The following is a 12,533-nucleotide window of genomic DNA, read 5'->3' on the forward strand; positions in this document are numbered from 1 at the left end:
AGATTCCTGCAGTACCCAATAATCTGTGCGGTTTCCTCATCAAGTGAGTTACTACCAGAGCAATTGTAATATGAAAGTGTGAATATGGATGTGCTGAACCTGTGGCATATGAATCTGCCAGCTTATAAAAGCTGTTCAACCCAGTCTGCTGAGTCCAAAGGCACCTTGGAATTGCTGCTTGCCCCAGGCTCCCGAGTCCAGAGACATATATATATTCAGCTGGGAGTGCTAATTAAACTGGTACTTTATGGTACTCAGTGAGTGTGTGTGTGTGTGCGCACGTGTGCGCACGCATGTCATTCTAGAAAAAACTCAGCCATGGGTAAGTTAGGCGCTGCATTGAGAGGGAATTTGTGGAAAAGAGATGTAAAGCTCTGTACGAAAGCACAATTTGCCAAACAGTATATTGATACAATTACTAAACCCCATCTTAAAATTAACCCTAATTAACTGGCACCCCCATTCCCAAGTAACAGGTAAATCTGGTAACAAATTGGTGGAGAATACAGGCCATATGTGATCCTAATGACACTTGAGTAGTTGATGACGTGTAGGAAAACTGAGGCACAGACCTGCGAAAACTAAGTTCTTTTAGTGAGTTCCTCTCTCAGAATACTTTTATTATCATGTAATGTTCAAGCTAAGAATCATGCTTAGAATAACTGCAAGGCCATGCAAAAATGAATTAAGACTTTTGTGTTAAAGATTTTAGAGCAATACCATGACTGCATAAAAAGGCTTTTGGTAGGGCTCATTAGTGAGATAAGGGAAGCAGATAAGGCTGAAAAAGAAACCCCTTGACTGCTAGCTCAAGACAGGAGAAAAAATCCCCTATAAACGCTTAACCCACAAAAGATTATTCCCATATTCCATAGGGAAATGGTGTTTGTCCTGAGTCCATAGAGGAGTATAGCCCAGAACCCCACAGATGGGTAAACTTGGAGTTTTCCAAGAAGGAGGGGTGGTGACAAAATTAAGTGGGTTATGCCTTCAGCCCTAGGAACTGGGTAAAGATGGGTGTCCCTACCGTATGTGCGTTTCTAAACATTTGGGTCAGGTAACACAACCACTGGCTAGTCTCCATCCAGATGCCAGGATGGGGCACTGATTCAGTTTGTGCATGAGAAATGTGTACAGGGAAATGGGATACTTTAACCAAGATCAAAATATAGGCTGATGATCAGGAACAAAAGCTCATAAAGAGCCCATGGAGAAAATCAATTTGTTTTGGCACCAGGTAACAGAGAAAGAATTTGGCTTAACTATGAGGTTAAGTCAAAGTTAGCTGCATTATGTCAATTTTATAATGAATGAGTCTACACTATCAAGCCCCTTCTGCCAACCTTAAGGGCATTCAATGTTGACTTTGGTACTGGACCTCGACAAGAGGAGGAGTGCTAAACTGAAATTCATCCAAACATAGCACTATTCAAATTGCATTCTTGGACTCCAGGAGGTATCCCACAGTGCCTCAATATAAACTTTCTCTGGCAAACACATTCAACTCCTCTGCTGTCTCAGGTACACAAGAAAAGCCCTGGGAACTTTGAATTTCAGTGGGAAAGGTACTGAGTCCAGCAGCACACCTGCCCATGAACATCCAGGATTACAAACAAGCTCCAGCATGGAGCACGCAGAACATAATGGATCTGATTCCTATGTGGGGAGAAGAATCTATTCATGCAGAACTCTGAAGCAGCAGATGAAATGATATTTACAGACCTAAACAAACTCTCTCTCTATTTTTAGCAGGCTTCTGTCAATTCAAATCTATGGTCTGATATTAACAAGATGAGACACAGTTCTATAGTTTTGCACCCATCTTTTCATATGTTTCAGTCCATAACTCTTGACATGTCTCATTGCCCCAGGACACTGTGTGACCACGATTCATCAGCTAACAGCAGGTAGGACTTGGATCTTTTTTTCTTGATGGGGCTTTTGTCTCTCTTTCTTAGGTGGGTTCTTTTGCAGGGCTCATTTGCTTCTGGTCGTCCAGATGGGCTGGCTTCAAAGACTAATCCCATTACACACACCCACACATGCACACTTCTAAATGAAGCTACAGATATACACCTAAGTTCACACAGAGTCAAGGTAGTACAGAGTTTTTAAAATGAAGTTTCAGTTACCATATTTTAACTTTCTTTCATACGTAATTCTTAACAGGCTACTAACAAATTAGTCTACAAATGGTCACAATTCATAAGGCTACATAATGTCAGATTGAATCTTCTAGCCTACATCCCATGGACACGATCAGTTTGATTCAGCATTGCGTAACAGAGGAAGGATTAGGTCTCCAGCCCAGGTAGACAGTGGGTAGCAAGTTGTTCAATCACCGCCAGAAAAACTTGCAGTTTTTTCTGATAACTGTGGCAAGAAAAAAATTAGAGCAATCCACCTAAAGGTTGGACCTCTCTTATCTGGAACTCTCTCATCCAGCAACATCCATAACACAGCATGATTTTAGTTAGCCAAACAATCACCTATTATGGATGTGGTCAACTTTCCTTTGGCCCTATAAAGCGTGTTTATAGTCACAAGTTCTGGCTCTTAGTGTTCTCATCAGTTATTTAACCGTAATTTACGCCTAAGTGTCTTTTAAGATCCCAGTAAGCAGAGGAAGTGTTGGTAACGTGCTAGAAAATATTGACCTCCCATCATCAGGCAAATTTTCTCATCCAGCACTGGTCAGTTCCCAAGGGTGTCGGATGAGAGACGTTCATCTGTAGTAGTCATTTCCACCTGGATTACAAATTAATGATAACTCAGTGATGTACTTCAGAAATCCCAACTGCCAGGCCTGGCAGAAAAAATAATATGTGGAAATGTAAAAAAGTATGGGGAAAAAGGCTTCGGAGGAACATGATGAATGCTTCCCACAGCCTGGGAATTGGAATCACTGTCCTTTCCTTATTACCCAGTAAGAGGGACCTGTTATTATATGTTATGTGATATAGTATATATTATAGGATGAACGCGTGTGTGTGAGAATGAGATGTATAATACTGAACTGATTATTGGTCAACCCATGTTTAATTACTGTTTCTGTAATGGAACCAGTATAGTTAGCTGAGATGTTAACTTTATTGTGTCTATATGAACTGTACAACATTTGAATGCTCATCCTGAGATCTAAAAGGAGGGTTTTCTCATTTCACTTGGATTGGATCTTACTTCCATTAAGGGACTATTAACTCCATTCTTACAAGCTGAGCGGCAAAGGCTCTGAACTTTGGGGAAGGCTGGCAAACTCAAGACTGAACACCACAGTTAAGAGATCTCTGGCTAGTCACTGCAGTTAAAAAACAAAACAAACAAAAAAAAACCAACCAGACCACCACTGCTGGTGGGAGACTTTGCTTTGGTGGATCCCCAGTACAACAGGTTTTTAAATATCATCTTCATCCCATTGTGGGGATCATCAGTTTCCAAACTGTTCTTGCTCTACTGCTCTGCTGGATCCAGTGACTGGTATGGTGGCTGCAATGAAATGAAGATTAGACCTGGTCCCACAGGGTGAGGATGTAAAGGGGATACTCACTGATCACCAGCTCTCCATCATTTGGGGGAATTATAAGCTCTGTGTTCTTGGGGAACTAGGGTGCAGAGTCCAGCCTATTGGACTGCCTCCTCTTGAACTGAAATGGGTCAGAAGAAAGTCTTACAAAAAGCAATGAGAAGATAGTGAAAGACACATCTAACCCCCTCAGAAGAAAGATGACAGGATTCAGGAAACTCATTTGTATCTTTATTTGCATTGTAGCTGGGACAGAGAGGAACCTCCATTAGCATACAGAACAAAGAATGGAGAGTCCAAGGAAGAACCCTTATGAATTCCAGGACCAGAAAAGTAGAGAAACACTGTATAATGGGCAGGATCTCTGCTCCAGACAGTAATCAACTCATGCCTGCACACATGCAGATAAGTAATTATCAAATCGATTCCAGTAACTAATCCTTTACTGGTATTCAAAATACAGAAGACGCCTATTTGCACTCTGGGCTGTCTTGAAGGAACACAGGCCATAGACAGGAATAGTAAGTTCCATCAGTTTAACCATGAACAAATCCATTGTCCTTCTTGCAACTATTGTCGTTTCCCTTAAAAAAAATGAAAAAAAAAAAACCCTCCAACCCATGTGCCAGTAAGATTTTTTTCTCTAATGCTTAGAGACAACATCTACATTAGGTCCATTGGGAATTTGTCTTCTCCTGAATGATCCTGCTGGGGGCTTTTCCAGTCTCCAGCATTTCAGAACCTCTGCTACCATCACCACCTCAGAACTTTGATCAATTCAAAGTTCAAGTGTTGAAAACAAATCACTTTCCCCATCTCACTCGAGATATAGCCTTCTAATCCTAATTTGTGTGCTCAGTTATAGATTTCTAAACCTGAATTTTTGTGATCCAATTTACGCTAGTTTCAATATTACATCTGTTTTGTTTGTTTGGCTCTTCTCATATAGGTATCACTTGGCAATAAATAACTATCACAGTTAATCTGGTTGCTTTGCTCCTTCTCATCCACCCCCATCATGTTTTTTTTTTTGTCTTCTCCATTTCCTTTGTGGCAAAATTCTTCTTATGTAAGCTAAAGAGTTCTGTTGTCCCCTCCCTCTCTTTCTTGGATGGGTTCTTTTACAGGGCTCACTTGTTTTGTTTTTCAGCCATCAAGCAGAGATGGCTGCTGGTTGTCTAGGTGGGCTGGCTTCAGAGAAATAAAAATCTTTAGAGGCACAGATGTGAGATGATGGTTTCTGAGACACATGCAATTTTTACTTGTACAGACAAAGCTCATTATAAATTGTGAGATTTCTTCATCAAGTGACTTTCTAGTAGAGCAACTGTGACATACAAGTGGGGATAAGGACATGCTGAACTTGTGGCATATAATAGTTGTGTCAAGGAAGTGCTGCTGAACCCAGCCTGCTAAATCCAGGGATATATCAATGGTCAGCTTGGGAATACTGATTAACCCCATCTTCTTAGACATGCTCTGTTAGTGTGTGTGTGTGTGTGTGTGTGTGTGTGTGTGTGTTCATCTAATTCTGTGGCTGGAAGAACCCAGCCCTGGGGGACCTATGTGCTGCATGATAGGTCCATTGAGTGTTACTTGAAGAAGGGAGTAAAAAAGCTCCAAATGAGTGTACAAGTGACACAAGCTGTATATTGGTAAAACTACAAACCCCCCAGAAGAATAACCTTAATAAATGAGCACATCCCAACATAGCAGGCAAATTTGGGATTTTCTTTTGTTTTGTTTTTGGCTGCTCGGGTAGAATACGGTCATCCTGGATGTGCTAATTTAGATCATATTTTTATATGTATAGTTGAGACTATGTTTTGCCACTTTCATTACTTTGCATTTAGCAATACTGAATTCCATCTGCTATTGTGTTGCTCACTCACCCAGCTTTATGTGATCTCTTTGCAACTCTTTCCAGTTAGTTTTAGACTTAACTATTCTGACTAATATTGTATCATCTGCAAATTTTGCCATCTCTTTCTGTACCCCTTTTCCTATATCATTTTTGAATATGTTTAACAGTATTGGTCCCAAGACAACCCCCCCAGCGGACACTACTGTTAACCAGTCTTCATGCTCATAATTTATTCCTACCCCTTGTTTCCTATCTTTTAACTGGAGTACCTGGAAATATTTTCATGATCATCTAAGGCTCTTTCAATCATTTAATGACAACCGTTTTGTTATCTTAATCACCCAGCCTCCCTTTCTTTACAGACAAACTCTCTGACTTAAAGACAAAGCCAGGAGCAGCACAACACTCATCACATACACACTCAAGCTCTATTACCATAAAGAGCACTGTCTGCGGCTATGGCATGCACTTGAGCAGACATCAAGCATGAAATTTAGGGGGGAATTAAATACCCCTCCACCTAAATGGCATGCCTAGATAACCTGATAATTTCAATTATTTAAAAGATCAGGTTCACAATAGTATCATTTGGAAGAATAACAAGATGATCTGTGGAACTTTAAAGACTAAGGCTATGCCTGCACTAGCACACTATGTCGTAAGAACATCGAAATAGGCTACTTCAATGTGTATCGTCTACACATCCTCCAGGGCTGGTGCCATCAATGTTCAATATTGAAGTAGCGACGGAGAACATCGAAAGGAGACGCCCTGGAAGGAAATGCGGAGCGTCCACACACACAAGCGCTCCCCGTCGAAATAAGGGGCCAGCAAAGCCCCAAGCCACTACCTTAAAGGGCCCCTCCCAGACACACTTGCCCTGCACAGCATGAGATCCACAGAGCCGACAACCAGTTGCAGACCCCATGCACGCAGCATGGACTCCCAGCTGCAGCAGCAGCAGCAGCAGCAGCACCAGCCACAAGCCCTGGGCTAAGGGCTGCTGCACGCGGTGCCCATAGAGCCCTGCAGGGGCTGGACAGAGCGTCTCTCAACCCCTCAGCTGATGGCCGCCATGGAGGACCCTGCTATTTCGACATAGCGGGATGCGGATCATCTATGCACGCCTTATTTCGATTTTGAAAGTTGAAGTAGGGTGCTATTCCCATCTTCGGATAGGAATAGCAATTACGATGTCTCACCGCATCACGTTGATTTCAACATCGAAATAGCTCACAGCACATGTAGACGCGATGTGTAATATTTTGATGTTGTGCCAGCTATTTCGAAGTAGCTGGCTAGTGCAGATGCACCCTAATAGATTTATATGGGCATAAGTTTTCATGGGCAAAGATCCACTTCATCAGATGCATGGAGTAGAAGTTATAGAGGCAGGCATAAATATACTAGCACATGGAAAGAAGGGAATTACCTTATCAAGTGAAGGACCACTATTAACCAGACCAATTCAGTCAGGGTGGATGTAGCTCACTCCCAACTGTTGATGAGTAGATGTGGGTACCAAGAGAGTGAAAACTCCTTTTGTAGTGAGCCAGCTGTTCCCAGTTCCAGTTCAAACCCAGATTAAAACTGCCAAACTTGCAAATGAATTGCAGCTTTGCAGTTTCTCTTTGAAGTCTGGTTTTGAAGATTTTTTGTTATTGTTGTTGAGGGATGAGCACTTCTGAATCTCTTACTGAGTATCCAGGGAGACTGAAGTGTTCCCACTCAAATGTTCCCAGCACTCACACCTATGTTTTAATATGAAAATTTCTCAGGTAAGCATAAGGTAACACTGAAACAGTTTCAAGTGCTGTTTTAACCCTGCAATGCCAAAGCACTTGCTGGTGGTTATGCATGGCATTTCTCTTACTCCCTGTATGCAAAAGCTTTTGTTCTGTTGGTAGAACAGGAAAAGCAGAGTCCTAAAAGCCTGTACAGAGCTATAGAGCCAGCCATTTCTCTACTTCTTCACTTTATCAGTGGAAATTCTTTCCTTGCTGATCAAATGATCATGGGAAAATTACCTCTTTTTAAAACAGCTCACATTTCTTTGGACTAAGTTACCAATTGGCATCCTTAAGCTTATCTCAGACCATTTATAAATGCACCAATTCCTGACCAAATAATTTAGCCTGTAGCAGATCTAGTATCCATGTACAACAAACAGGCTGAAAAGTGCATGACACAGAGTACAGTCTCCGTGAGCTGTTCAAAGGTTCCAAGAGCACTGCATAATCTAAAGGACATAATTTGAAATGGCAGACCCTGATAGTAAAGAGAGCTCAGAGGAAGAGCAGAGCTGGACTGAGAGCTTTGGATAGGGGTTTCCCTTAAGGATGGGATGATGAGATGTCCCTGGTTGAGCCACAAAAGGCTGGTGAGAGCAGAAGGTAAGAAAGCATTCAGAGGGCCACTTACAAGCTTCTTTGGGCTCGAGAGATAAGCAAGGCCAGAAAAGACTGGAGAGGTGTGACATGACAGCTGAGACTAGCAAGGGGAGGTACCTGGTGGCTTTCTGAGCTGGAGGACCAGAAAAAGTGGAAGGGTGGGGAATGGTGTAAGACGATAATTGGAACCATACCTAGGAAGGAAATAAAGCAAAAATATGCCTCAGCTTGATGACCTGACTTAGGCATGGTGAGAGAGGTCAGAGCAATACCTGAGAGCTGTGCTGGGGCATGAGGAAAGACACCAGAGCTGTGCTTGGAGCTGGACTGCTAGAAAACGAATGTGCCATTTGGATTGCATTAGGGAGTGGCAGACTGCATTGGGGGTTATGGTAATGAAATTTGGACAATAAATTAAAACACCCAACAGAGCCTATTTTGATACCCCACAGGATATAGTGAGTTTATCTGAGGAATTCTGTGGGGTACTGAGGCCAAGGACCACTTCACAGGCTGTCCTGAGTCAAAAGTGGGGTTCCCAGTGACCATTTCAGTTTCTATTGCCCACGTAGAATCTAATACTTATCATCATTTTTCCAAACCAGAAGCTACAGCTGATGCTTACGGACTGGCTGAAGGCTCATGTATCTCTTCCTGATGCAGTTCATTACTAGTCTGTACAAGTCTTTTCTGGCAGAAGTGAGAGACAGTGAGCTACTCATTTGAAATACATACTTCTCCCAGTATCTGTCTTGGTGTACCCAGAAACACTCACACCTTTCTGCTGCTGCTTTTATCACTGTCCAGTATTGCACTGGATCAAATCTAGTTAGAACTCAGCTACTCATCTACACCCCTCTCTTCTTACTAGATGAGCTGCCTCACAGTTTCTCATTAATATTTTCTTAATTAAGACATATAAGATATATTTTTCAGACACACTTCACAAACTAATGCCAGTCTTGAAGCTAATGGAGATGAAACATCTTTTAAAGTTATTTTCCTACTTTATGATAGGTGTCAATGTTGCCCACTGTTTGGTATGTGAAAGGGATTTTGCTCTCTGACTGATCCACAGGGGATGGGGACCTATTACAATTCTTGGCTTGTGAGGTTAGCTCTTTAACTCATGCTTGTCATCATTGGTATGTGATTCAGTCTCAGGTGAGCCCTCATTTACATGATAATTGACACTCCAGGGACTGAATGGAGGGCCTCCAGAGCTTTAAAAAAGGAGCTAAAATGGTTGGATTTCAAGAGGAGCACTGTAATAGATTCCTGTCTCCTTTGGTTTAGGTACAGAGGAGACTACACAGTACCTATTGGCCAGTTGGGATCACAAACTTTTGCCTAAGAGTAGGCAGCACGAGGGGGAAAAACACCTCCTGCTAGTAAGTATTACTACATATTCTCTATTGCAACATTCTATCATTAAATCAACCCACATGAAAAGAGTCACCATCTTTATTTGCTTTAGTCACCCTATTGATTTGCCTTAATCAATCATAAATATCATTTCAAGGCACAGAATGTAAGATATAAGATATTTGTGTCTGAGACACATGATATTTACCTCTATAAGGCTACGTCTATACGTGAAGCCTACATCGAAGTAGCCTATTTTGATGTGGCAACATCGAAATAGGCTATTTCGATGAATATCGTCTACACGTCCTCCAGGGCTGGCAACGTCAATGTTCAACATCAACGTTGCGCAGCACCACATCGAAATAGGCGCTGCGAGGGAACGTCTACACGCCAAAGTAGCACACATCGAAATAAGGGTGCCAGGCACAGCTGCAGACAGGGTCACAGGGTGGACTCAACAGCAAGCCGCTCCCTTAAAGGGCCCCTCCCAGACACAGTTGCACTAAACAACACAAGATCCACAGAGCCGACAACTGGTTGCAGGCCCTGTGCATGCAGCATGGATCCCCAGCTGCAGCAGCAGCAGCCAGAAGCCCTGGGCTAAGGGCTGCTGCACACGGTGACCATAGAGCCCCGCAGGGGCTGGAGAGAGAGCATCTCTCAACCCCTCAGCTGATGGCCGCCATGGCAGACCCCGCTGTTTCGAAGTTGCAGGACACACAACGACTACACGGTCCCTACTTCGACGTTGAATGTCGAAGTAGGGCGCTATTCCCATCCCCTCATGGGGTTAGCGGCTTCGACATCTCGCCGCCAAACGTCGATATTAACATCGAAATAGCGCCCAACACGTGTAGCTGTGACGGGCGCTATTTCGAAGTTAGTGCCACTACTTCGAAGTAGCGTGCACGTGTAGACACGGCTACAGTGACTGCTATCCTAGGAGCTCTTGTTTTGAGAAAAATATAAAAATTACAGAATACCAAACAATTTTAAACAGTAGGCTGGTAATATTGATCCCTTGAATACCAATAGTTAAACTTTTAAAGAATCAGTTGAGAAACATGATTAACTGACATATTGTTAGTACTAAGAATGCAAAACTAAATCTCAAATGACATGTCATTTACAGGCATAAATACATAAAATAGTTTTAAAAACTTCAAATTACCACTTAATATCCTTGGAATAGACCACTAATAAAATACACTGAGAAGGGAATCCCTGAGTGTTCAAACTACTCTTAAACAGATTGTTTTCTACATAAACAAAGGAGTACATTTTTCAAAGCAGTTGGTGGAAGGTACAAACAAACCATCCTGACAAACAGGTGCCCTATCCTACAATTGTTTATTGCATCAAAACAAAAAGCAGTCAAGTAGCACTTTAAAGACTAGCAAAATAGTTTATTAGGTGAGCTTTCGTGCGACAGACCCACTCACCTAATAAACTATTTTGCTAGTCTTTAAAGTGCTACTTGATTGCTTTTTGTTTTGATAGTATATAGACTAGCACGGCTTCCTCTCTGTTATTGTTTATTGCATGAATGACTTTTCCCATACAAGTAGTCCTATTAGTATTAGTGAGTACTTTCATGAATAAACTTATTCATGTGCAAAAGTGTAAGATTCAGAGACAGCATTTGTAAACAGTCTTCCATAAAATAAGACAGGATGTTTTTAATTCTTCACAACTTTGAAGTAAAGCATTACGTTGGTAGACAGGCTTCTATCTCTCCCTTGTTTTGTTTTAACCATGCAATATTGCTCTTAACTGTTTCAAGAGCTTGTTTTCTGGGTGCTGCTCCTGCGCCAGCATTAGGGTATTTCTCAAAGAAATCTTCCATCTTGAAAAGAGAAAACAAAATGAATTCATAAGCAGGAAATACATCTGTTGTATTTAGCCATCAAGTAATTTGTATGAGGTCTCATTCTGTGCTCCTGAAATAATGGAAAATATTACTTGAGAAAGGGCTTCAGGATTGGTACTTGAAAAATTATGTATAGCATTCAAATCCATGCTAGGCTCTTAAAAAATAAAACTAACACAGGTTACTTGCAACAGGGTTAACCAGGGTGTGAAAGTATGCCTGAAATAAAGAGGTTTTCTGATTATTCTTATGGTTTTCATGATGTAACAAAGTTTTCATAGCCATAGATTCCTGTTTTAAAAAATCCTACAACAAAACCCACTTAATTATACCCTGGGAAAACAAACAAACAAAAAAAACTTGGAACACAGTCAACACATGTCAACACAGTAAACATCATAAAAAGAGCTTCATGGCTTAAAATGATTATGGACATAATCTCCATACCTGCCAAAGCTGAAGGTCAGTGTTGAATGTTTCGGTTATGGATACTAGTCGACCAAGATTTCTATCATTGATAGTGTATCTGAAAAAATAAATAGTATTTGATATAAAATAAGATTGATTTCTGGAAAGTTCATTCCTTTATTATTAAACTATTTTAGTTCTTAACCTTTTAGCATAATTTTTGTACTATTTTGCAGATGGTGAGATCTCTGATATGTACATATTCAAGGAGTGGCATTTTCTGGAATCAAGCCAACCTTTGAGAGAAATTTTCATTATAACAATCATATGTGTACTTCCCTTTGTGGAGCTAAAAGTGTGTAAATTGTCAGACTTATTGTGATCTGAATCCTTCAAGAGAGCTTCAGTGAGTTTCCATTTTTAGTATCTTAGTCTAGTAACAGAAGTGAAAGAGTAATCAGTGTGAATAGACAGGAGCAAAGCTGGAACCTTATTTCATAGTCGCAATAAGAGGGAATAAAAAATTGTAGATTGGTGTGAATACAGACAATATTCTATATTAGTCCAGACTGGGGATTAACCACTGCTTAGTCAGTGAAACAGCACTCCCATACCTCTGTGGAACTTGCTACAGTTTTGTCCTGGCACTGGCTGCTAGTGATCATCCGGGGACAGAAATACCATGTAGTAGTCTTAACTGCTTTATCTACATCCTTTTATTCTTCAAATTTTTATTACAATACTTTCTCTCACAGAAACACAGTTCAAAAAGTCCAAACTGTAAAGCTGTGCCTACACTAGCCCCTTCCTTTCGGAAGGGGCATGGTAATGAGCGAGCTTGGAAGATGCTAATGAGGTGCTGCCATGAATACGCAGTGCCTCATTAGCATAATGGTGGCTGCAGCGATTCGAAAATGCCACTTTCGAATTTTTCGCCACCTATGGAGACAGGGTCCATTTGAAAGGTTCCCCCCAGACTTTGAAAGTCCCTTCTTCCTAAGACCAGATAGGAAGAAGGGGCTTTTGAAAGGCCTCAGTCTCCACAGGTGGTGAGCGATTCGAACTGGCACTTTCGAATCACTGTGGCTGGTATTATGCTAATGAGGCACT

At 41.4% G+C, this 12,533-nt stretch overlaps 1 protein-coding gene across 2 annotated transcripts in view; it reads right to left on the reverse strand.

The window, feature by feature from the left end:
* Positions 1 to 10,651: 10,651 nt before the first annotated feature.
* Positions 10,652 to 12,533, reverse strand: part of ENPEP (glutamyl aminopeptidase) — a 43,299-nt gene continuing 41,417 nt past the window's right edge. For both annotated transcript variants that reach the window (XM_074991971.1, XM_074991972.1), the window contains 2 exons: positions 11,463 to 11,541; positions 10,652 to 10,991 (listed from right to left, as the gene is read on the reverse strand). In XM_074991971.1, coding sequence (XP_074848072.1) covers positions 10,854 to 10,991; positions 11,463 to 11,541 — 217 coding nt within the window. In that variant the 3' untranslated portion in view covers positions 10,652 to 10,853. The remainder of the gene's footprint in view (positions 10,992 to 11,462; positions 11,542 to 12,533) is intronic.

This window comes from Carettochelys insculpta, chromosome 4 (genome assembly GCF_033958435.1).
Source record: "Carettochelys insculpta isolate YL-2023 chromosome 4, ASM3395843v1, whole genome shotgun sequence".
NCBI classification, from domain to species: domain Eukaryota; kingdom Metazoa; phylum Chordata; order Testudines; family Carettochelyidae; genus Carettochelys; species Carettochelys insculpta.